The sequence below is a fragment of the Laccaria bicolor genome, genomic scaffold, assembly GCF_000143565.1.
Source record: "Laccaria bicolor S238N-H82 LACBIscaffold_12 genomic scaffold, whole genome shotgun sequence".
NCBI lineage: Eukaryota > Fungi > Basidiomycota > Agaricomycetes > Agaricales > Hydnangiaceae > Laccaria > Laccaria bicolor.
In genome coordinates this window covers 97,062-121,802 of record NW_001889883.1, presented here as the reverse complement: position 1 = coordinate 121,802, position 24,741 = coordinate 97,062, and the positions used below count along the sequence as shown (strand labels likewise).

The window sequence follows — 24,741 nt, the reverse complement described above, 5'->3', positions numbered from 1 at the left end:
CTAGGGCAAGGGTCAGGAAGTACCGTTGCTGGGCTGACAGCACGGTTTCATGTTGTCCATATCAAACGTCTAAATCACACTGTCTTTTTTGTACACCCAATGCAGAGGATAATGATGCGTTTTGAGTTTTAACAAACCATGTCAGCATTCAATAGTCGCTTTGTGTTAACACGTTCAGGGCTTGATTTCTTGTAGCATAACTGGTTTCGTCAAGCTCAAGCAGAGTGCTCGTCAGCGCCCAGCTAATCGGGGGAGATTTGTATTTCACCGCCATGAAACTCCATCTTTTCAACTTTCTCCGCAGCACGGAGACTGACAAGTTGTAAACTGTTGTAAAGTACGTACCTGTAGGGTTGGTGAAAACCAAGCTAGATCTTTCAATTCAAACGAAACATAGGGTTGATGAAACGGTTATCGCCACCTTCTACCAAAAAAAAATATGATAATTAGTAAGTACAGCTTTCGCAAGAGGCCCAAACGAGTGCGATCATTAATGTTAACTTAAGCGTTTAAGCATATCTCGGACCAAAGTATCATTGGTTGTTCGGGTATCATCGGCCAAAGCCTCGACATTGGTCGTGAGGCTTCCCCCCGCCACCTCTGCTTTCTTCTTCCTGCCAAAGGAGGCGCCCCAGCTGTTCGCCAGGTTCGCAAGGGTGGCAGTGGCGGTCAGAGACGGTCTCGCGGGCAAAAAAGCAGGGCCCCTAGATGTGGACGCACTGCCTACCGCAAGCGGAGATGTCCGGGGGATGTGATAGGACGTTGTTCGCCTTCTGCTGCTATTCCCGTTGACGATATTATTCAGACCGTCGGAAATAGACTCATCAGGCGAGGGAGCCACAGGCGAGCGAAAAGGGTTTCCATCATTTGACGTTGGAGAGGATGCCGTTGGATCTTCAGTCAACGCGGTAGTTGGGGCGGCTTTGGGTGTACCCGTCGACACACTACCTAAGTTAGGGATCCGACCAACTGAAAACCGAGACGTAGAAGAGAGGCGAGATGCGCGGGAGTTCGGCCGCAGGGGCGAGTGAACACCTGGAACATGTTGTGGCAGTGAACCAATTATTTGTGGCGGGGAAGGAGGGGAGACAGCCGGTGATGGTAATGGAGATGGCGATGATGCTCTCAATTCAGGTGGCGGAATTTCATCATCTGGTAGGCTCTCAGTGGGATTTTCGGCACCGTTTTCTACAGAGGCTTGTGCAAGTAGACGAGATAATGACGAAGGCCGAGCGGTCGGTGACGAATTGGCCCGAGTCCGTACAGGGAATAGATGGGAGTTTGAAGGGTGTGTGTCTTGAACTTCGAGTTCTGGTGGGGGTATTGCTTTGTTTCCAAGTCTACCAGATCCTGGAGAACTTGGGGAATCTTTCTCAGATGTTGTCTTCCTTCCTGAAGCCCGGCGTTTATTGCCACTCGGCTGCGTCCAGTCTTCAACTTCAAGCATGTAATACTTGACACCCTCACCAAGGCCGTAAGGATTACTAGTTGGATCCTAATAAGGCTTTGCTCAGAGTTTGAAATTTAGAGTACGTATCCATAGAACATACCTGCTGATTAACCACCCGCTCCGTAATCGAAGTAATGCGAGCAACAATCCATTCTCTTGTCTTGAGCTGCTCAGCTAGATGACCGGTGGCTTGCAAGAAGTAATGCGGGAAGGAGACTACGAAACAATAAAATCAAAATCAGAAAGGAGGGAGCAAAAAACGAAAAAAAGAACACACCATTGAACGCAGCCCAAGGTTTCGACACCGAATTCCGCGTAGGCAAAAACATCGCCAAATCCCCCTTCGCAAAATTGCGAAACGAGATCTTCCCTTTCGCCCGCTCCCTATACTCCTTACACTGCTTCTGCCACTTCCGAATCGTCGACCCCGTCTTCGCAACAGCCTCCAAGAAAACATCATGATCCAACTCCCTCAATATCTCCAACGCAGCCGCAGGATCAGACGGGTCAATCGGCGATGGCTCGTCATGTTGCTGCCCAATCCGCAACAAGCCCGGCGAGAAAGTCGTCGATTCCGCAAGCGTATTGGCATGTTTCGAAGCTGGGTGAGAAGACGCGGCTTGAGCTGTTTGCAAAGCTTTCACATGCGAATTCCTGAAACAGATGGCAACGTCCAGAATTTGCGCTATCAGTCGATTACCATTCTCCATGCGTTGGTCGAAATCTGATTGTGAAGCCCGTCCTGCTTTCAAGTCATCACGGAGGATACGCTCAACATGTCGTGCCTCTCGAAGCTCATGCTCGACCCTCTGCAGCTCCTCTCGCAGCCCAACCGCATCCGCATTAGCCACCTCAATATCCGCTTTAAGGTTCTTCACCTCTCGCTCCAGACCCTCTTGGTAATTCTTGAGCTCGTGAAACTGACGTTCAAGCACAGCACGATCCCCGTCCGCTTCTGCAATATGATCCCGGATAATCCGATCATGTTCAGTAGCCTGAAGCTTCAGCAGCCGGTCCTTCTCCTGGCTAGTCGCCTTCAACACCTGTCGAACCTCCTCGCTCTCTGCCTGAGCAGCTTGGATTTGCAGCTCCAAGTTCTCTCCACGGGCACGCGCGTCCTCCAGATTGCGTAAGTTTCTCGCTTGTTCTTCGACAAGAACAGATATCTTGCTCTCATTCTGCGAAACGAGCTCCTTCATCTCATCAAATTCAGACTGCACCTGCTCCAGCTCCTGTCTCGACCTCTGAGCGGCCTTTGATTGCTCCGTGGCATCTGCAAGGGCTCTGGCAATGGCGATCCGTTGAGACTCAATGTCCGCTTGCAACTCGCTGTTTCTCTCTTCCACGATCCGACGTGCGGTAATTTCCCCTTCCAACTGAGCACGAACTTGATGGACTTCTCTCTCCAATCTCCCCGCACGGTCTTGTTCGGTTGAAGTGGACGAGTCGACATCTTGAAGGCTCAACTTCAGCCTGCGAATCTCGGATTGCAAAGCATTACGTTCTTCCTGGAATACAGCATCTTGACGAGCCTTTGCTTCACGAGATATACGAAGTTCTTCGACGAGTTCGTGATATGCTTGTTCTTCAGCCTCGATCGCTGTTTCAATACCATTAATAATGATTGGAGATGGATGACGGAGGACTAATAAACTGACTGCGTCGGCGGGATAAAGAAAGCCGTGAAGCTGAAAGGAGAGAACGTTCGGCAATCCTGTCAAAGCCCGCCTCTAAACTATCCATTTTGATGACAAGTTTGTCAAGAGATGCTTTGCATTCCTGCACAGTCTTAAGGGCTTCAGGATCACCCGTCGACCTAGCATACCGCTCTAAATCTTCTAATACACGGAGTAGGCCTGTAGAGGGAAAAAATCAAATGAGAACAACCGAAGGAAGCGGCCAAAACCGAGTTACCATCAACATCTTCACGTTCGAATGAGTAAGCAGCGTCTGAGTTGCCAGATGGCGAAAAGTCAATCGTAGGTACAGGGTCATCCATCCCTCGGGCCTCAAACGGTAATTGACCGTGTACTTCCCCGCGATAGACTTGCCGACGTTTGCGCTCGCTGGCACTATTCAAGCCGAGTCAGAACATACACCCAAGCAATTAAAGAATGAGATCAGACTGACGAAAGTTTAGCCATGACTTCCAAAATACTTTGAGCCCGCTGATAAAAAAACCGGGCTAAAGTGGTTGTTGAATACATGCATCAGGGTTGCAAATATAGTACCCACAAAACTCCTTTCTTCTGACAATCTCAATGACGGTCGCGCCGTACGCATAGAGCATATTATGCAGGCGTTGGATGTGAGAGAAACTGTTCTTGCCTCGAAAACTTGCTTGAAGAGCCGCTAGACTCGGTGGGATCTGCACAATGTCATTGTTGAGGACGCTTATCTGGCGAAGGGCGGTGAGGCATTGTTGAGTGTATGCGTTCTACACTGTGGCGGTGAATAAAAGATGACGAGGAACTGGAAGATGGCGGGCACCTACTTTCACATCTGTTATGAGCTGGACTTCCCTCCGGTGATTGGCATCGAGTTGATGCAGCTCTGAGGACAAGGTAAGAACGTTGGGTTTGGGACTTGAGTGCGGAACGTACCTTGGATGACGACATCGAGATCAGAGGCCCCACTCTCAAGTGCTGCTGCGCTGTCGACAATCTTGACAAGTATATCCTGAGATCGGCGTGCGCAAGCTTCCGCGTCTTCCAACAAGCTGTTTTCTTTGATGAGCAACATAGATTGCTTCAAACTAAGCATACTTACTTGGTTTTTGATAATGAAGAGCGTACTACATCGGTGCCTTCCTTGAGAGTCTTGACTGCCAGCTCTACCTGATCAAATTTCACCTGCAGATCCTCTATACACGGGGTTAAATCATCTGCTACAGTGGAAATCATATAACTGACCGTGGGTTCGGGAACAAAGCTCGGCCACCTGTTTCATCTTCACATGCGACACGTAATCCCCCAATGTGCGATGCCTTTCACCGCCTTCTATCGCCTTGCGCACAGCATTCGACATGAATTCGACATGAATTTGCACTCTGCTGATGAGTTCCAAGTCCGCTTCGACGCCATTCAGCAACTTTGTCTGCCTTTCCAGCTCGCGTTGCGAGGTGACACTCATCCCGTCAAAGGTGTCCACGATGGCGAGGACGTTAAAGTCCAGACTGCTCGACGCTATTCGAATAGCCTCGTGTTGGTACTGGAGAGAGGCAAATAGGTGTTTCACGTGGTCATTGTGTATGTGCGCATTACGAACGCAAGTGGCAGCAGCCTGAGAATGGCGTAGCGGGGGAGTGGCAGAGACCACATCTAAGGACAGCGTTAGTCAAGTGAATAAACGCCTGTATCATTTGCGTACCTTCCATTGGAAGTTGCAACGGCGCCTCTACCCGGAGTTCACGCAGCACTTCCTCCAAATCATAGTCGAGATAATATTTATTGAACACGAAGATGGTCTGCGGAACGAGCTTAGTCAAGACACCCAACCCAACAACAAAACAGCTCAGAACGCACCTGACCCTGTGCTCCAGCTAGTTCCCTAATATTGGTGTTGGTCAATCGTCGGCCGTCAGATAAATAAACAAGTGCGGCGTCTTGGTCGATTCCAATTTCCTGGTGCAGAAACTGCTCTAAACTTCCGATCCTAGAATGGTCATTAGCATGGTGAGGTATCTAAAGGACGTGGAGCAAATTGCCTTTCGATGTCCCGCAACGATGCATTGGCCTAGTAACCTTTGTAAGCTGTGGTTCGGTCGAAATGAATTTTAGGATCACCTGAAACACTTGACCATCCTCTGCGGTACAAATCTGTATCATGAGCGAGTAATTGGTGAAGTTGGTGGTGGAGTTGAGGGAGAGGGAGACGGGAAACCCGCGGGCGAGGTCCCAAAGTAGCAGTTTGTGGACAGAATACAAATGTGTTGGACTTTGAACATTCACCGTGTGACCGCAATGAGGTAACCTCCTCAACTGCCGCTACTAGCCCCATTTGAATGTCAGATACTGCTCGTCTCTCGTCGCCTCCACCGTCACTTCCTGTCGAACTTATCCGCAAGGTGCGCATGCTGCTACACGACTTTCGGTCACTCTGATTCGCCTGGGTAGAGTTAGCAGCCTTCAAAACATACGGGAATCTTCGTTGTCTGACGGGTTTACCCTACAGTATTTCTCCTGGCCTTTACAGAAAACTGGCCACCACCCGCTTCTCTTATTCGCGTCTGTCAAGCGGCATACCAATGGCTGCTTCCTCTCCTGTATCACTCCATCTCATTCACAACGGCCTCCCATCTCTCAACCTTTGTCTCAGCCCATAACGTCCCACAAGGCAGGATGAGCAGCCGCTTTCACCTCATTCGCAACATTTACATTGGAAGAACCCCCGACGAGCCAGGGGATCTGGAGTATGCATCTGCCGTCTGGCCACTCACTATCGTGTGCCGCCTACTATGGGAATGCAAGAACCTCGAACACCTCACTCTCTTGTATCTGGACCAAAACAAGTGGGTAAAATTGGAACACGCCATTCCCGCAACTCTCAAAACTCTCGTCCTGGGTCCTATCCACGGTCCCTTCCGTGCGTCCAACCTCCCTCAGCGTCCTCAACTCGAGCATTTCACCAGCTCCCAAACTTTCATGCGGGACGACGAGGTCGTTGACTTGGTTCTATACCCTTCAATGAAAACTTTCAGAAGGATAACAGACGCTAATAGTATGGGCCCTCTCTGGGCTGTGGATCAGGTGCCATGCATATCAAGGACGATAACGTTGGAGGAAATGGAGATCGTTATTTCCGGGCCTCCGGAGTATAGCACCCCGGCGTTATCCCTTTGCAAGAGGAAACTCAACGAAATGACCAACGACCCCAGAATCAAACTTCGTCAGGACCGTAGACACTGGCTGCAAATTGTCTTTGATGAGTTCTTGGAGTATAGGACCAGTGATGGTACGTGACGAGAATGGAATGGGGACTAGCTGAGTTTTGCACTCATGGACTGAGCTATTAAGCGCGGCACAGGGATACATCTTGAAGGGGCCCCTTCACAGTTAATAGGCTTTTGTAAACCACTTTGTTCTTGATGCGAATATAAAAAAAAGATCTATTCCAGCTATGGTGGCATCTATTCTTCCTCTGCAGCCGCAAGCTTCAGCTTCGACAACTCCTTCATCCGCCGTACATAGCTACAACAAAAACGGTGTATCAGCAACTCCGGATAAGCCCGAGCAGAGCGAGGAAAGTTCAACTCACTCATCATACTGGCACCTGCACGTAGACAAACGACATAAGAGACCTACTTATGAGTTGTAATGAACGGTATAAACGCACTTGTCGTATGTATGTCGCTCATGTTCGCATTCCCAGGGCTTGTAGAGTTTCTGCTTTCGGCAGAGGTTCAGAGGGATAAGCAAGCTAGCATACGTTGATTCCAGAGTAAAATGAACGCCGTTGAAAGATTGTTGATGAATCGGAGTAGAACGCATTAGGTTCAAAAGCAGAGTAGAAGAGGCGTGGACGTCAGCATATGACAGACAAGAGAGTAAATGTTACGACGCACGAAGAACATTGGTCTCTCCAAGCCAAGGGGACCCTGTGCGCCTTGAGCTCTTCCTGGGATGCTGTCGTCGACGCCGCCATGTATGATGTCCAGCGACAAAGATGTGACCTTGGTGTGACATTATCAAGAACTGTGTGACCGCTTAACTGGATATGCGGATAAGCGTGGGTCAACTTTTCACTTTCCTGCTCTCATCACAACCCAAAGTTTAACGAACGACAATACACAGAAACTACAATACACGCCTACTCTCCCCACGAAAAAAAAAAAAACCCAAAAACGAAAAACGAACGTCTAAGTAAATACAAACCACGTAAATGAAGATAGATATCGGAAGGAAGAACCGACATTTAGAGGACAGGACGAAAACGACACTCGGAAAACACATGTATGGGGAGTGGTGGAATCGTCTCGCATGAAAAAGTTACACATCAACGTCGGAGGCAGGGACGAAGAACTTGGTAGGGAACCACTGGCGCGGTGACCGGACTTGCCGCGCTCGTCGACCAAACGCATTCATCGGCGCCTCAAAGTCGCTCTGCATCTGCGTCTGGGTATGCGAGCCACTCGGGATCGGCGGCGACAGCGGATACACTTGAGGAGAAGACGACGCGTGCGGGGCGTCCATCGTCGCTTTCGTCGTCGTCGTCGTTCCCCATGCACGGCCTGAGGGTCGAGGGAATAACTTGGTCGTGTTGAAGATACTCGACATCTTCGTCTTTCTCGGCCGTTTCTTCCCTCCTCCTCCCCCGCCAAAGATATCGATAGGCTTCGACGCGGGTATGGGGGTGTGTACCTCTGGCATCCGGATGATACTTGCCCTGTCCCCATTCGACTCTTCCGCAGATATCTGGTAGCTCCCCACTGAGTAATCCCGTTCGAATTCACCAGATTCAGAGGAGTTGTCAGAGAAGACGGACACTTCTCTGTACGAATAGATCGACTGGGTGGGAGATCGCGTCTTGTCGTTCTCCACTTGAGGAGGCTCTGACGAAAGGGAAGACGCGTCCGAACCTGCGATTGGACTCTCCAGGAAGAAAGAGGATGCGTATGCCGCCTCTGGACTGGGCTCTGTCGACGAATCTGTCGACGAAGCGTCTTCGTTGTCGTGATAACAAACATGATGAGTATCGATTGTGAGCCTCACGCCCGGTCTCCTCGCAGGATCACATCCAGATTGACAGGGAGTGTGAGGGAAAGAATTATTGGAGGAGTAGGACCATGTCGTTGAAGGATATGACCCGTCCAACTCGTCCTCGACATACTCAATCTCCTGCTCCTCTTCCCATGGGCGGCATCCGTCGTACCTGAACGCGTCTTCCCCTTGACTTGAACTCGATGTCGACGCTACAGGATATGGTTCTGCATTGGTTGGTGGATGGGTCACGAAGTGCTTGTCCATGTTGGCTGATACAGTTGAACCATTTCCCAAGTCGAGACCCTCTTCCCAAGGACACCTGGCAAGACTTCCCTCAAAGACAACGCTATGAGAGTAGAACGTCTCGATCTTCTCGATGGCTGCCCGGAATTCGTGGAGCCGGTACCTTGATTTCCAATCAAGGCTCAGCACTCGAACGAGGACCTTGTTGAGTTCATGGGAAATAGGCAGGACGGTAGGAAGGAAGTTGAGAGGATCTTGTCGGTAAGCTTGGAAAGTGGAGTCATCGGGCGTAGCTGACTTCCAGGGATTTCTCCCCGTTGCCAGATTGACGAGTATGATCCCTAACGACCAGACATCATTGAACAAGGGTGAATATGGGGCAGGACGTTCAGAATCGCCAGCCTGGCATTCTGAGACAAGAGGATAAATAAGCAAGTCCTTCAGGAGTTACTCAAAGCTTACCTGGACTCATGTGATACACGCTACCTGTCCTGAATTCTTTGCTCGACTTCTCGGTGGTGGCGAGGCCAAAGTCGGTGATAGCAATTCTGTGGCCACGGTCGAAACAAAGGATATTCTCGGGCTTCAGGTCGCGGTGATAAATGCCCAAGGAATGACAGTAATCCACTGCGTCAACAAGTTGGAGGAAGATGTGCTTGAGGAGCTGGTCATCCCCAAGATACCGACTCTCATGCAATATTTGGCTGAACAGGTCGTTGTCTGACGCATAGTCCATGATGATGTAGGTATACCCCCGCTCCTCTACGACGCGGTGGAGTGTGACAACACCCGGGTGAGCCGACGCGAGCTGGTGAAGAGTGATTTCCCGGATGTGGAGCTGTCGGCGAAGCGAGGATCCTTGGTTGCTTATAAGACACTTTACGGCGAAGGAGCTGGAGAAAGCATCGACGGCTCGGTAGACGACGCCGTAGCCCCCTACACCAAGGAGCTCGACAAGCTGGAGAGTGTCCTCGTCGATGAGGGTGCCTAGAGCCGGGTGCTGGGCCGCAGGGGACTCTATAGGCACCATTCTCGACATGCTCGCTAAAAATTTAAGAAGGTGAGTCCCTAATTTGACTCAAAAGAAGAGGGAGAAAAGTGATTCACCTTTGCTAGGACAAGACCTTGGACCTGTTTCACTCAAACGCGACTGAGGTTTGGTGAGTGCGTGGGTACCACGAGGTTTTCGACGGTAACTCACAACGAGAACTGGCCGCTAGATGCTGTGGTTTTTCAGCGCAACCTCCGCTACCCTCAGTATATACACCTCTTCACCTGAATCAGCAACATGACAATTCTGAGACATAGAACCTTATCACAACCCAAAACCGTCGCTCGGCGGACGTCATTGTCTGCCCTCGATCGGAAGGGGTCGATCGGCGGTTCGTGTTTTTCGGTGCGCTGTTGGAAGATTATCTGAATACCCGAGCGCTCCCTTCGCGCGGGCCAATGCTAGGAGAGGCTGCCTGACGCCCTGAAAGAACCTAACAGCGTTTTCGATCTGTATTTCGCGGAAGTAAAATATAGGGGTAGCCCGTAAATAGACATATGTATATATATAGACACCGCCTGGTGAAGTCTTTCGGTTCTAAGTTCTAACTTCTGTTTCTTCGGCATATCTCCTTCGATATGCTTGCTGAAACAGTAAATTTTCCCTTCAAATGGGCAGTCAGATAGTGAGTCGGCAGTGTCGAATTCCTATCAAAATCCCTCTATAGTATTCTGGTGGCTGTAAATTATTTTCCTACCATTCAATTTACTATCGCGCCCGGGATCACATTTGGACGAACGTGCGGGGGGCGCAAAAAAGATAATTTGAATTATTGTTTATTTCGAGGTGCGGAAGCTAAGGGGAACGGCTCTGCGGGGTGAGGTGCGGCGTCTGAGAATGCGAAGGCCCGATGATGAGCTTTTCCCTTCGTCCCTAAATCCGACCCGATATTTTCGTAAAGATAAGGACGACCAGGTGAACGATTTAATTATCGAAAAGAGGTGGTAAATATTAAGGAGCGTCCGAGTGAGTCGGGGAACCCAAATTGGGGGTGCCACGTTGAGCTTAGGTCTGCTGAAGACAACAGCTGCAGATCATAGACTTTCTCCAAAAATTGACGCATTGCTGAAAGTAGCTATCGCAGATATTATTTTTGAGGAGCTGTACCGCTGACAATGATAAGTAGACTGTCTACCGTAAAGTTATATGGGATAGTAATCAAATTCTACGGTGTAGTTTAAGTCGATGCGTGATAGGATATGATATACAACAATGTCCATCCTAGAGACCGATGTATATAAAAAAGAGCAGTGATAACCGTCAATAATGATAGTCCCAAAAAGTAACCACAACAAAAAGAGCATCTAAGAGCGCTTTGTTTTGAAAATGGAGGCGATCTTCTTCCTCACTGACCGAGTTGGTTTAGGAGGAGCCACTGATTCCGGCGTCGAAGGTACGCTCCAACCCCTCGAGTCCCCCGAAGACGCCAACGACAAGTCGTCCACGGAACTCTCGTTGCCGGGATCATCAGAAACCGCCCATTGAGCATCCAAGTTGACCTTGACGGTCCTATCCCTCATCTTCTCCAAGGATACTCCATAGCTAGGGTAAACAGTCACATTTCCTTCGAGTTCATCAAACAATTGCCCATGGAAATCGTCAATGTCCCGCTCAGGGAATTGCGAAAGCTCGCTCCAATACCTCGCACTCCTCGTCTTTGCTTCTGACACCGAGCCGATATTGCACTCGCAGAACTCCTGCGCGGCGATGATGAAGGCGGCAAGGAAGAGACGGTGGCCAGAGAAGCCGGGGAAGTTGGCGGGGAGGCGCGCATGGAAGCGCTGGAGAAGAATGAGGGTCGCAGAGACGACCGAATTGGGGACATCAGTCCTGTACACCAGCTTGGCGATAAAGATGGGGAGGCGAGGTTGCCGGAGAAAGCGGGATGTGTCAGACTCCTCGGAGCATCCGAACGTTTTGACGAGGTAGCTGGTGCACAGTTCAGCGATGTCGCACAAGCCGAAGTAGGGATCTTGGGAGTGCTCGTATTTCGAAGGGATGTTAGGGAGTGGCTTTTTAACATCAGTGACGATATACGGGCAGGAGGAGATGTCGAAGAAGGGAGAGGCGTCAATTGCCAGAGTTGAGAGTTCGGCGGTGGGCATCGCGTTGGAGACCTTGTGAGGAGTAAGGTGGGCGGGTAACTCTACTGTTGATAAGAGATGGATCAGAAAAGGCATGATAAGCTGGATCGATATCAGGTCTTACCGGGGAAAGAATCCAAAACTAAGATGGGCGTGAACGATAGCAGGTTAGCAAGAATCCAAGGCCAACGGACTCCTTATAAGCGCAGGAGCAGCTAAGTGGCAAGGTCCGTCGTGCGGTGTAGTCATGGCATGGCCGATTCTAGTTTTAGAGGTCCGGACATAGCTGGAGCATAAAAAAAACCTTGGACACAGCCTAATGAGTCGGCGTTGGAACAGCCTTCGTGCACTGTTGTCATCAGCTATGACCACTGTGGGTACTTTGAGCGGTATTTAGGATCTGTCATGATAAAAACAGTTCCTGAGAATGACCTTCAAAGTTCAAGGGCACTCGTGTAGGCTGTCAAGTGTTCCAGCAGGTTCCAGCGTGATTGGTGAAAGCGCTTGAGGCAGTGCGTGGCACGTGTGAGTGAGCAGGAAGGTCCCAGATGCGAGGTGAAGAATGGTGGCCTCCAATAAGCAGAAAGATCATCAACACAATGCGTTGGTGGGTCAAAGGAGTGACGCTGAAGAGAGTCCATAGCGTTATACTTTGTATCTACAGGGGCTTTGGTTGGCTATGTCGTATCGATCAAATATAAGCCGATCGAGTTGAGGCGATTTGGCTTCAAAATAACTGGAAGCCCGAACAAGGACCGCAGAGGAGATTGGTCAATCATTGAATATTGAACGTTGACATGACAGGTTGTGTCGAAATTGCACGGCACCTAACTGATGTAAACATGCGATGATGCGATCACGTGGTAAGACGCTCTTCGGAATTACTTCATCAAAATGGAGTGCGTCGTCGAGGCATTAACAGATTATGCCGTAGTTGTGTTCATCAAAAAGTACAATCAATTATCCATATTTCCGATGAGAGTGTAAAGTAGACGCGACATTGACTCTCAATAGTTTACAGCAATACGTTCAGATACTCTTGTTGATTTCCTGCTGAGCCTCACCCTTGTCACGGCGCGTGTTACCTAACAAAAAAGAATGAGAAAGCCACCCCCCTAAAATTTAAACCAACATACCAGCTGCCTGTTGGGTTTTATCACCCGTGACGGCACCAACGACGGCATCCTTCTTCCCGGTAAAACGATCCGAGGTACCTTCAGTGTATCCTTTGCCCTGAGCAGCCTTATATTCGCCCTCACCGGCAGCATGCTCCTGCTTGCCGGATTGCTGCCACGACGTAGCACCTGTCAGGTCCCCAACCGTCTCGACAGCGGTGCCCTTGGCGGAGTGGAATTTACCAGAGGTCTTGCTGCGTTACAAAAAGCAATAAGCAAGCACGTTCTTTGCCTCTCATAAAAATTGCATACCTTGGATCTCCGGAAGTTGTGTTGTTTGTGAAAGAAGCCATGTGTTCGATAGTAAAATGTTATGAGATGGGGAAAAAAAAAAGTTCGTTGTCTGTGAAATATATATACCTTCCATGGCGTGGAGTTCGGCTGTGGTGTACGCGCAATCTTGGCGGGTTTCACTTTCTCGATGATGATGAAACTTGTCACCCTTGCATCATACCATCACAACGACGTCACCTTTCGTATTGTTTGTGCGTAATTACTTCAAACGCCATTGCCGCCTCTGATGACCACCATGACAATTTAGCTTTGAGGTAGCTCCACACCGAGAACGCTCTTAAAGAGCTCGGGCTTCGTGTTCAATGCATCATCAACCACAACCACACAATTAACAATGGCGTCCCAATCCGCACAGAACACAGCTTCCGGTGAGCCAAAGTAAGGGTTCCATCCTTTCCAAAATCCCAATCATCATTCACTCAACTTGTTATACAGCAAGACAACCGGTCAATATCACTCCGCAAAGGGCACGATCGTCGAGGCCATCGGCAACGTGACTGGAGCCACTTCCTGGACGCAGTCCGGTAAAGAGGAGCACGCAGCAGGAGAGGCAGAGTACAACGCCGCTCAGGCCAAGGGATACGTCGATGGTGCCACAGATCGCTTGCAAGGCAAGAGGGACACCCTCGTTGGCGCTCTTGCTGGTGACCGTGCGCAAGAGACTGCTGGTAAGTTGAAAATCTGATATTTAGAATATTTTCTGAATAAATTGCGGCAGGAAATATCCAACAAGATAAGGGGCTGGCGAAACAAGAGTTGAACAAATTCTAGTTGCGAATGGGACACCCAATATCCGGATATTAGCGTAGGAAAGGAATTTGAGCATAGTACTCTCATCGTCAGTTGTTTATAATACCAATTAATTGCCACATATCTCGGGTGCGCTTCTTTATGGTCGCAGAATCTTTTGTGGACGTATTCAATGTATTCGGACGCGTAGACTCGAAACCAGTTGCCTCGGAGTAATTGCAATGTGAAATCTGAGGGAGGAGGGAGTATCTTTTTTGGTTACATAAGTAGGAAGGCCAAATACCCTTGTGATATCACCCATCGTAACGGCTGGTGTCGAGACTATCGTATGGATTTTCAAGTTGAGGAAGGTTGCGTATCCCCCCTAGCAAACCTACTTGAGTATCAAGCCAGACCTGGAGCTACGTTTACTGCAACCATCGACAACTTGGATAAATTACAAATCCCTCATCCCAAACTCATCCCAACTCGATTTCAAACATCTCAGGTTCATTTTGAAGGTGGTGTGGGTACTACACATATACGATACGTAACGGTTAAGGTAATAGAATACGATACGATAAGGGTTGGCTTGGTTTGGGTGACAATAGCTATAAAGTCCATGAACGAACGAACAAGATGTAGTGCAGAGGGAGGACGAAGTGGAGAAATGCAGTGGGATTCGAAATTCGAATATGAGGCGTAGGTATGGATGTGTGGATGTAGGTGTGGTGGAGACGATGCGGTAGGGTTCTGGAGGAGAGTGTGGGAGGAGGCCGAGTCACGATCAAGATAGCAGAGGTGTGGATTGAAACGGAACGGAGAAGACGTCGCGAAATCGTAAAATTCGTGTCCGTATGTCAAGGGGTCAATGGGGCGAGGGGAAAGAGATGCATCAAATAAACATAGAGGGAATCAGAATCAAAAGAACGAAACGAAAACGACCAACCAACATCCTTCCTCATCACGCTTCCGTCTCTCCCCCACCTCCACCCGCAGCAGCCTTCTTCATAGCAGTATAAGCAGGCGGAAGCTCGATCGTCTCCGGATCACCTTCCTCCTCCTTCGGTTCGCTCGGTCCCGCATCATCATGCTGAATAATATTGACCGGTCTAAGCGGCCTCATCCCCCCTTTCCGTCCCCCAACCGAACTTCCAGAAACACCAGCCCCATATCCATACGCCGCGCTGCCCTCCGGGGTCGCACTGCGGTTATAGTAGCTCGTAGTCGTCGTAACACCACTCAACGGACGTTCGCCGTCCGTTGTGTACCCGTCCCCAGTGCCAGAGAGCGTGTCTGATACCATGAACGGTTCCGGTCGGTAGTACTGCGGTAGTTCGTTTTGTCTGGGAGCGTGATCTTCATCGCCGTCTTCCTCCGCGTTCAGAAGGTCCACAGGCCGTTCTTTTTGTCTCTTCTGCAATTTTTCACGACGGCGGAAGAACAGCAGGAGTAGGACGACCGCGAGAAGAAGGACAACCCCGCCAATGACACCTCCAACAATAGCTGCCGTGTTCGTACTTCCACCACTGAGAACCAAGGGATGAGTTGGCATTTGCGATAGACAACCTCAATGAAAGAAACCCTCACCCAGAACCTCCGCCAGTCCAGCTCCCGTTTGTACTAGTCGGATAACTCCCGCCAGCAGGACTCCCGGGCGTCGAGCTCGGGCTGGTTGCATTCAAGCAGGTCCCAATGTTCTGAGTCCCCGTGCTCACTGTATTAAGCGAGCTTCCACCCGTTCCGTTTCCCCGATTGTCGCCAGCAATAAGGAGCAGCGTTGTACCCCCCCGAAGATTTGGTAACCATGTAAAGCCCGTACCTTCTGAATCGACATTGGTGATGGAATCCAGCGGCTCCGGAACAGCAAAAGATTGTCCTCCCGGTATTACTCCGAGGAAATTTGGGATTCTGTAGGGTCATGGTATGCCAAGTTTTCAAGATAGTGAGATGGCAAGCTTACCCTTGCACAGTTGAGTTATCCCACCCTAGCCGTGTATTTTGGCATTGGACGATTTGATTTGGGGGATATATCGAAAAGACGAATGAGGGGGAGACGTTTGCAGTGGCATTGAAACACGAGGCATCCGACGAAGTGGCAACCTGTGCAGCTACGCTGGTACCACCTGAACCAAAGCCTGTAGAATCACTAACCTAGAGATAGAGAGAAATCAGCATGTGTCCCAAAGAACAAGAGAATAGGATTGTGATATGTGGAAAGAACGAGGTGAATAAGGATAGAATAAATGCAATTATCGAGTCAAAGTAGGTGAAAAAAGTCGACACAGGCAAGGAGCATGGCTCAAGTGACCACATAGATTCCAGGCCCGGTTACTAGTAAGCGCCAACTAGTCAGACCTTGAACCATCGATGATGACCAAGAAGAGATCCAGGCAGCGTCAATCTGAGTAGATGCATGGGTGAAACACAGCATCCACTATGGCGTAGTGTAACAGCATCCACCTCTCTCACAGTCAGAGAATGGCGAAAGGCTCAAATGACCCCATGCATTCCAAGTGTAGTCACTGGTAAGCGCCAGATAGTCAGACGATACGTCATCAAGATAGTTATCGTGGGTATTCCATAGGATATGCGAGAGCAGGTGACGATCGTCGGGACCCTGGCAGCGTCATTATAGGAAGTGCACCCATATGGCGTAAAGTGTAAGAATCTACACAAGGAATATATGTTTGTGGAGACTTCAAGACCGCCATAGCGACGATGGAGCTCGACAAGTCCACGATAGGGGTAGCGATAAACGCCAAGGGTTGAAGACTGCACATGACGCCATAGCCTGTCAAACGATACAGGCTCGTGGGAGTCACTGATGCTGCGGTAAGGAGACATGAAAGTCACTTTTCGCCATGAGGTGGATAGGTGGAAAAGCTTGACATAGCCGATATTCAGACGCGCATTGATGGTCATTAGTGAACAGGCGCTGTATGCATGGTATGCGTCGTAAGGATCAGGTGGCAGAAGGAATGGAAGGGGGGAGTGGATCCAGTGCAGGTAGTTCACAACACTGTTGTCCAAGTGCAGGGATGGTAGGTAGCGCGTCGTTGTCCCCGGCACAATTCTCCGAGATTGTAACAACCGCAGGCATCACGGCTATCAGCGTCAAGTGGGACTCATCTCCGGATTCATGTTGTGGCGAAGAAGGCAGGAAGAAAACGGGGATGGAGGTGTTGGAGGGAGGACCAACAAGCCAATCCGAAAGAAATAGGATTCCAAGCGGAAAGAGACCATACAGAAGAAAAGAGGGAATAGAAATCGAGAGAATACTCACTACGGCAACAAGCTGAGAATTGGCGGGGTATTTGAGTTGGAATGAGATGGTATTCGAGTTTCCTTCAAAAGGCATGTCCAAAATTGTCCTCGCCTCGACGTTATTCGGGAGGGGGCTGGGTCCAAAGGGTATGATAAGCACGCGGTATGGGGGCTTGCCATCGGAGCCTGAGATGGATATGGTAAGGTTTGAGCACTGCTGCGGGTTTGCCTTGAAATTCCAGGAATAAGCTGCTGAGAGGGCGGGGAATGCAAGCAGCGAGAGGACAGCGGCGAGGGGCGTTGGCGACGACATGGTGAGGAGAGGAAGGAAGGAAGGGGTATGCGTGCCACGGGAGGTATGTTGTGGAGGTATAGTGGGGGTTGTCGTGATGAATCTATAATAAGGGACGACGACGACGATGAGTTCCAAGGATGGCCGGAGCCAGTTGGTCGAGAACACAAGAACTTGGCTCAACCAAAGTTGAAATCAAGCAGCAATCAAGCAGCGTTCGGCATCGCCTCTCCGGCGACGTCACACCATCATATGTCACGAAAGATATCACTGTCCTTAAAATAACCTCCATACAAGCAGTACATAGGTCATGTCAAACCGGAGAGTGAATTTTCCGCTAGAAGCTTCTTTTGACCTCTGCGCTACAACATCTTCTCCGACATGAGAACGTAACAATGATAGTGGTTTGGTACTAGTAACAAGGCGTCGAAACACGTACCGTTACATACATAGCGCTAATATACCCAAGTCGTGAGCGGTAATGAGTAAGAGATCACACGAGGCAAAAGTTACACATAATCATAGTCCGTATTTTTTGTCGACCGGCGTAGCTAAAACAACCCCCAAGATGGGAGTACGTTAACCCGCAGATAAGAACGACGCGACGCGTTGCTTGGCTTTGTTGACGGCATGCACCATGCTTCTGCTACGTACTAAGTTCCGCCTTGAAAACCTCATATCTTTCTTAAGAAATTTCCCAGAGGTTTCGACGACCATGGAAGGCACCAATTTCATTTTAATAAACTGGCTGGAAAGTACATCTCATCAAAGGTGACAAAACTTGCATATCTACATAGACGAGAATGAATCAGAGTGACTAGACCTATATCAAGTCAATCCTCAGAGGTATTCCTAAAAAGACAGTCAGTGATATAGACCGTGTTGGATGAATCACCATGTAAAAGATAGCACAGCCGCCCCGAGACAGCGCAAAAAGCAGCAACCTCAGGAACCAAGGGCATCCTAATGTGAACAGAAGCAGAGCGGGGGGAGGGTGTCAAATCCACAGGTGTGCAAGGTCGATTGACGACGTTACTTCGCCTTGCGGCATGAAATTGGATGCCAAATGGAGAGGTCCAAACGGAGACGGCATTCTCATTACACACTCCAAGGGATCCAAAGATATTTTCCCTTGTTGCAAAGTCAAAGGTATGCAAGTCCAAATCATCCTTGTGGGTGAATTGAGCATCCTCGAGTTTGAGGGGTAATTCTACCCGGAGAAGTGCGGATCTTCGTCGAAATCCCAAGTGGGTTACATAAACGTCAATTATGCATCGCGTCCATCCGACGGCTCCTGTTAGGTACCAGTCATCCAAACCGCCGTAGTATTCTACTGAAAGCAGGTCTTCAACCTGAGGTAGCGTGAAGCAGATGTCAGGAGGGAGCACACCGTGGAATGCAGATGTGTGCCCGATCGGGTGCAATGGGGGGATCTTCCAGACCCCCACCCTTGTTTCATGGTCACCTTCAACAAGGATGACATGATTCTCCGTTGCTGAAATCTGATTGAGATGAGACCATGATACATCACTCTGGAGAGGTAAAATGTCTTACACTGGCGGGTGTCCTTTCCACTTCCCAGCTTGCCCATAAATTCCTGGAGAAATCCCAAACAGTCACGATATTTTGGTAATTGATTGAAAGCCGATCTCCACATAAACAATAAATCTCCCATGCTTCATGGAGGACGACGTCGAGACTCGTAATTTTACGAAAGCTGGGGTTGGAAGATGTAGGATAGATCTCGAACGCCGTTACATTGTTCGCTCTAATGACACCTGGTGAGTGAAGTTCAGAAAGGAGCAAGTTGGGCTTACTGTGCCGACAGTACCACAACTTGAATTCCGATGGCGTCGTTTGTGGGGTGTAATATAAAACTGTTGCACTCCTCAGTGGCGACACTCGCAACCATAATGGGTTCAGACAACGAGCACCCCTCAGAGGGACAACCCAGGTCCCAGATCGACAAAACTTTATACTCAGCGCAAACTAGGAAGCGCCCCCCAGGAAGAAGGTCGATAGGGCATGGAGTACGAAGACGATTCAAATTCCCAGGTGTAAAATGGATACCAGTTCTAGGTTCGATTCCCTTCAAGGTAGGATCTCTATCTTTGTAGATAAAAGATAGAAATCTGGTGGGAGTTAATGCGGCTTTGACGAGATCACTTGTTGTCATGTCCTCGATTGGGTAAGTAGGCCAGAAGATATGGTTTTCTGCGCAAACGCTGCGAAGGACGCCTATCCAGAGCCACCGCTGTGATGTCGCTTCCTGAAGCAACTTACATGTCTGTAATAAAGTGAGTGACAGTCGAACTGGAGTTTTGGGCTGCTAAATCTAATGAATGCTAACCTGTCGAGCCGCGAGGATATCTGTTGGGCATATAAAGCCTAATAGGTGAACTAAAATGTCGAAGGGTACACTTCCCAAGATACTTCTGGAGTCCTGGGATGCCATTGGGAGCAAGTTTGCGATCCCACATGAACCAAATAAAATTGCTTGCATCTATTTGAATCGAACGATATCAGACATCAACGCAAAAGGTCACTCAGCGTTGAACTCGACCTCGACGTCGTCTAAAACGCGCATATATCCATTGACCAACCATGGACACTCCCAAGCGTTCCGGGTCAGCAGCGCCCAACTCCTCCGACGCAAAACGAATAAAACTCACCGTCCCGCACCAAAACCAACTTGAAGGAGCAGCCCCAGTCGACCCCAAAGACGCATCTGGTAAACGTACAGAGCTGGACCCTATACCCTCAGGCGACATCGGGAACCTAACAACTGAGGGCTTATTATCTGGCCCTCCAAGGTCATCCAAATTATGAGCAGCAGTGAACAAAAGATCACACGATGCAACGGTTACTACATAATAATAGTCCATGTTCTTACATCGGCCCACCCTGGCAAGTCTAGCTCGTTCCTTGAGTATTAGACGTCGACTGGCGTCGTCAAAACAATTGCCAAGATGGGGGTGCTTACATACTTGTAGGTTTCAGTGCTAGCAGCTGAGCCTGAGATCAACGCGACACTGCTTGGCTTTGTTGGCGATGTTTACCGTGCTTCTGCTATGTACTTTCGGCTTGAACCTTCATATCTTTTTGTGAAAATCAGAGAGGTTTCGACGCCATTATAGGCACTGCATCGAAGGTAAAGTTCACAAAAATTGCATATGAGAAAAATCGGAATGACTACATTACTTACTGCATGCCCCGACTAATTACAGGTAAAAGCGAAGTGACATTGCTTAGTTCTATTGACAGCTTCCATGAGTGTTGGGCAGTGTGGTAATTCCAGATGAAAGCCGTACCAGTAGCCACAAGTCTTTTAAAAAAAGATGCACATCGAATCAAACCTCAGAGGTGATATTCCTAGAAAGACAATCGGTAATGAAGATGGTAGATGAATCATCGCCTAAAAGATAACACAGCCGCCCCGAAACAGGGCAAAAAGCAGCAACCTCAGGAACCAAGGGCATCCTAATGTGAACAGAAGCAGAGCGGGGGGAGGGTGTCAAATCCACAGGTGTATGAGGTCGATTGACGATATTAGTTCGCCTTGTGGCATGAAATTGGATGCCGAATGGAGAGGTCCACACAGAGATGGCGTTCTCATTACACACTCCAAGGGATCCAAAAATACTTTCTTTTGAAAGAAAGTCAAAGATATGAAAGTCCAAATCCACATTGTGGGTGGATTGATTATCCTCGAGTTTGAGGGGTAATTCTACCCGGAGAAATGCGGTTTTTGAGAAAGATTCAATGCGGCATCCATAACCGTCAATTATGCATTGTGTCCGTCCGACGCCTCCTATTCGGTACCAGTCATCCAACCCACCGTAGTATTCTACTGAAATCAGGTCTTCAACCTGAAGTGGCGCGAACCAGGTGTCAGCAGGGAGCACACCGAGAGACGCAGATGTGTGCCCGATCGGGTGCAATGGAGGGATCTTCCAGATCCCGACCCTTGCTTCGTGGTCATCCGAGTCTTCAACAAGAATGACATGATTATCTATTGCTGAAATCTGTTTGAGATGAGACCATGATACATCACTCTAGAGAGGTAGAATGTCTTACACTCATGGGTGACCTCTCCACTTCCCAGCTTGCCCATAAGTTCCTGGAGAAATCCCAGACAGTCACGATATCCTGCCAAACGATAAAAAGTCGATCTCCACATAAACAATAGATGTCCCATCCTTCGTGGAGGACGACGTCAAGACTCGTGATTTGACGAAAGCTGGGGTTGGAAAATGTAGGACGGATCTCAAACACCGTTACATTGTTCGCTCTAACGACACCCGGTAAGTCTCTTGCAGGAAATTCAGAAAAGAGCGAGTTGGGCTCACGGTGCCGACAGTACCACAACTTGAATTCCAAGGGCATCGTTCGTGGGCTTTAGCATAAATCTGTGGCACTCCTCAGTTGCGACACATGCAACCAAAATGAGTTCAGACAACGAGCACCCCTCAGAGGGACAACCCAGGTCCCAGATCGACAGAATTTTGTATTCAGCGCAAACCAGGAAGCGCCCCCCAGGAAGAAGGTCGATAGGGCATGGGTTCCGAAGACGATTCAGATTCCCAGGTGTAAAATGTATCACTGTTCTCGGTTCAATTCCCTCCAAAGCAGGATCTCTCTCTTTGAAAATGAACGACAGAAATCTGGTAGGAGTTAATGCGGCTTTGACGAGATCACTTGTCGACATGTCCTTGATAGGGTAAGTGGGCCAGAAGATATGGTTTTCCGCGCAAACGCTGCGAAGGACGCCTATCCAAAGCGACCGCTGTGATGTTGCTTCCTGAAGCAGCTTACATGTCTGTAATAAAGTGAGCAGTCGAAATGGAGTTTAGATCTAGTGAACGCTAACCTGTCGTGCCGCGAGGATATCTAATGGGCATAGAAAGCCTAAAAGGTGAACCAAAATGTCAAATGGTACATTTCCCAAGATACTTCTAGAGTTCTGGGATGTCATTGGGGGTGCAGATTATCTGCGATACTGAGAACTCACAGGCAGTTCTTGGGGAGTTCCTAATAGACTTGCTTGCATCTATTTGGATCGAACGATATCAGACATCAACGCAAAAGGTCACTCAGCGTTGAACTTGACCTCGACGTTGTCAACAACGCGCAAATAGCCATTGACCAGCCATGGACACTCCCAAGCGTTCCGGGTCAGCAGCGCCCAACTCCTCCGACGCAAAACGGATAAAACTCACCGTCCCCCACCAAAACCAAGGAGCAAGCCCAGTCGACCCCGAAAACGCTTCTGGTAAACGTACAGAGCTGGACCCTATACCCTCAGGCGACATCGGGAACCTAACAACTGAGGGCTCATTATCTGTCCCTCCGACTGGTTCCGGAAAACTGAAGGTGTTAAAGGAAGGAGACGAGGAGGAAGGGATGGACGTATCAATGGTGGAGGGCGCAGACGAGGACGGTGATTCTGCAGACGAAAACGACGATGAAGACCCTGCACAGCTAGAGGCTACGCGTCAGCGGCTGGAGGAGCAGGCGCGCAAATACCTTGCGGCTCAGACGCACGAAGTCATCATCCCTTCTTACTCTGCTTGGTTTGACATGTCTAAAATCCACCCTGTGGAGCGTCGTGCGTTGCCGGAGTTCTTCAACTCGCGGAATCGGTCGAAGACGCCCGCTATTTACAAAGATTATCGCGATTTTATGATCAACACGTACCGACTACGCCCTACCGAGTATCTCACTGTGACGGCTTGCAGAAGGAATTTGGCGGGTGACGTATGCGCGATTATGCGCGTACATGCTTTCCTAGAGCAATGGGGGCTCATTAACTACCAGGTACGCTGACTTTTATCTACCTGTATAATGTTTTCAGTACGCTGACTCTCGAGCCAGATTGACCCAGATCAACGGCCAGCAGCACTCGCACCCCCTTTCACGGGGCATTTCCGCGTTCTCCTCGATACCCCACGCGGTCTGCAGTCTCTTCACCCTGGTACTCGGCCCACCAACCCCACTGTGAATGGCCGACCGGTCCCAACAGGCTCAGCCGCACCTGCGTCACTCGAATTACGATCTTCTATCTACCAAACCACCTCCAAAGCCTCGCGTCCCATTAGCTCAACAGAAGCCAAAACTTTGGCCAACGCTAATGGCTCCGTCAAGACTAACGGCACAGTACCAGGTGCCACCTCACACAGCTGCGACACTTGCGGGGTAGATTGTACCCTTGTCCGGTACCACTCCCTCAAGGATAAAAAGTTGGAGCTGTGTGCTCCGTGCTATCTTGACGGACGATTCCCCTCTACCATGTACAGTGGTGACTTTGTCAAGCTCACCAGCGCCGGTGCAGGTGTGGCACAAGGGAGTGGAAATAATGATGACTGGTCAGATCAAGAAACACTTCTCCTCCTTGAGGGTGTGGAGATGTATGACGATGATTGGTCAAAAATCGAGGAACACGTTGGGACGCGGTCGGCGCAGCAGTGCATTCGGAAGTTCTTGGAGCTGCCGATTGAGGATCCATATTTGAACACAGAGGCATCGATGGGTCCACTGAGGTTTGGCCGGATACCATTCGAGCAGGCGGATAACCCCGTCATGAGCGTCGTGGCATTCTTAGCTGGTGTGGTTGGCCCTGGGGTTGCAGCTGAGGCTGCAAAAACAGCATTACACGAACTTACGGATGGGGACTCAAAGAAGGCTACGGCAGAAGACAAAGCTATGATTGAAGACGAAGATAAGAAAGATGAAGACCGAATGGACGAAGACACTGCTGTCCCTACCAAAGAAGAGTCAGTAGCACCCTCAGAAGGCGCTGCTGCTGATGCCGCCACCACCTCAGCCGACGGTACTTCCACGGCTTCGGGCTCCCAAAAACCCAAACACACGCTTCCCCACTCTAAAGTCGTCCGCGCCGCCGATCTAGCACTCAAAGCCTCCGCCCGCGCCGCACAAACCCTCGCCACAGCAGAAGACAAACAAATCCGGAGTGCGATCTCCAACCTCATCAAACTGACACTAACAAAGCTTGAGCTCAAAATGTCGCAATTCGAAGAACTCGAGGATATCTTGGAGGAAGAAAGGAAAGGGCTGGAGAGTGCCAGGGTGGCGTTGGTGAATGAGCGGTTGGGGTTGAAGAGGATGTTGGATGGGGTGCGGACTGAGATTGCGAAGAACGGCATTACGGGGAATGTGTTGAATAGTCTTGGGCAGCCGATGGGGACGACAGGGCAAGGTGTGCTTGTTGGTGAGGTTAGTGCGGCGCAGATGATGGAGAGTGGTGGGGGGCCGATGGCAGATGGGGCGATGTTGCAGTTGAGTTGAGCTCAGCCTGGCGAGGTTGTTTTGTGTTATAGTTATTGTTGAGTGTTTGATTTCTCTTTTTGTTAGTTCCCGCTCTGTGTATCTTTTTTTTACCCCTAAATTCCGTTCTCATCCTGCGACACCAAATATCGCCACAAAGTGCCATCAGAG

General features: G+C 49.6%; 9 protein-coding genes across 9 annotated transcripts; 2 read left to right on the top strand and 7 right to left on the bottom strand.

The window, feature by feature from the left end:
* Positions 1–496: 496 nt before the first annotated feature.
* On the bottom strand, positions 497–5,524 carry LACBIDRAFT_327145 (uncharacterized protein; the record flags this gene model as incomplete). The annotated part of the gene is made up of 14 exons (XM_001880996.1): positions 497–1,495; positions 1,551–1,666; positions 1,728–3,050; positions 3,109–3,306; positions 3,365–3,522; positions 3,581–3,635; positions 3,686–3,818; positions 3,945–4,003; positions 4,054–4,169; positions 4,220–4,313; positions 4,363–4,770; positions 4,820–4,916; positions 4,975–5,090; positions 5,194–5,524. The coding sequence occupies 14 exons, from the start codon at positions 5,522–5,524 to the stop codon at positions 497–499; spliced, it is 4,203 nt and encodes a 1,400-aa protein (XP_001881031.1).
* An 894-nt stretch (positions 5,525–6,418) lies between these two features.
* Positions 6,419–7,102, bottom strand: LACBIDRAFT_174092 (uncharacterized protein). Its single transcript, XM_001880995.1, has 4 exons — positions 7,014–7,102; positions 6,785–6,868; positions 6,707–6,721; positions 6,419–6,639 (listed from the first exon to the last, which is right to left on the bottom strand). The coding sequence occupies exons 1-4, from the start codon at positions 7,091–7,093 to the stop codon at positions 6,579–6,581; spliced, it is 240 nt and encodes a 79-aa protein (XP_001881030.1). The 5' UTR covers positions 7,094–7,102; the 3' UTR covers positions 6,419–6,578.
* A 1,553-nt stretch (positions 7,103–8,655) lies between these two features.
* Positions 8,656–9,424, bottom strand: LACBIDRAFT_250157 (uncharacterized protein; the record flags this gene model as incomplete). The annotated part of the gene is made up of 2 exons (XM_001880994.1): positions 8,656–8,804; positions 8,857–9,424. Coding segments are annotated over 2 exons (717 nt in total), but the record flags the coding sequence as incomplete, so codon positions are not given.
* A 1,087-nt stretch (positions 9,425–10,511) lies between these two features.
* Positions 10,512–11,625, bottom strand: LACBIDRAFT_294306 (uncharacterized protein; the record flags this gene model as incomplete). The annotated part of the gene is made up of 1 exon (XM_001880993.1): positions 10,512–11,625. The coding sequence occupies one exon, from the start codon at positions 11,623–11,625 to the stop codon at positions 10,750–10,752; it is 876 nt and encodes a 291-aa protein (XP_001881028.1). The 3' UTR covers positions 10,512–10,749.
* Positions 11,626–12,440: 815 nt separating this feature from the next.
* On the bottom strand, positions 12,441–13,035 carry LACBIDRAFT_190777 (uncharacterized protein). The gene is made up of 3 exons (XM_001880992.1): positions 12,957–13,035; positions 12,666–12,898; positions 12,441–12,614 (listed from the first exon to the last, which is right to left on the bottom strand). The coding sequence occupies exons 1-3, from the start codon at positions 12,995–12,997 to the stop codon at positions 12,559–12,561; spliced, it is 330 nt and encodes a 109-aa protein (XP_001881027.1). The 5' UTR covers positions 12,998–13,035; the 3' UTR covers positions 12,441–12,558.
* Positions 13,036–13,310: 275 nt separating this feature from the next.
* Positions 13,311–13,971, top strand: LACBIDRAFT_294303 (uncharacterized protein). Its single transcript, XM_001881192.1, has 3 exons — positions 13,311–13,376; positions 13,434–13,666; positions 13,717–13,971. Exons 1-3 carry the CDS (start codon positions 13,333–13,335, stop codon positions 13,767–13,769), a joined length of 330 nt encoding a protein of 109 aa, XP_001881227.1. The 5' UTR covers positions 13,311–13,332; the 3' UTR covers positions 13,770–13,971.
* A 720-nt stretch (positions 13,972–14,691) lies between these two features.
* Positions 14,692–17,307, bottom strand: LACBIDRAFT_327136 (uncharacterized protein; the record flags this gene model as incomplete). The annotated part of the gene is made up of 6 exons (XM_001880991.1): positions 14,692–15,256; positions 15,318–15,638; positions 15,691–15,881; positions 16,042–16,164; positions 16,254–16,749; positions 16,976–17,307. 6 exons carry the CDS (start codon positions 17,305–17,307, stop codon positions 14,692–14,694), a joined length of 2,028 nt encoding a protein of 675 aa, XP_001881026.1.
* An 812-nt stretch (positions 17,308–18,119) lies between these two features.
* On the bottom strand, positions 18,120–22,261 carry LACBIDRAFT_294302 (uncharacterized protein; the record flags this gene model as incomplete). The annotated part of the gene is made up of 11 exons (XM_001880990.1): positions 18,120–18,788; positions 18,841–19,102; positions 19,570–19,573; positions 19,637–19,656; positions 19,959–20,014; positions 20,270–20,326; positions 20,492–20,503; positions 20,643–21,311; positions 21,364–21,577; positions 21,636–22,105; positions 22,157–22,261. The coding sequence occupies 11 exons, from the start codon at positions 22,259–22,261 to the stop codon at positions 18,120–18,122; spliced, it is 2,538 nt and encodes an 845-aa protein (XP_001881025.1).
* Positions 22,262–22,437: 176 nt separating this feature from the next.
* On the top strand, positions 22,438–24,591 carry CHB16201 (SWI/SNF complex protein; the record flags this gene model as incomplete). The annotated part of the gene is made up of 3 exons (XM_001881191.1): positions 22,438–22,642; positions 22,718–23,103; positions 23,161–24,591. 3 exons carry the CDS (start codon positions 22,438–22,440, stop codon positions 24,589–24,591), a joined length of 2,022 nt encoding a protein of 673 aa, XP_001881226.1.
* Positions 24,592–24,741: the final 150 nt, after the last annotated feature.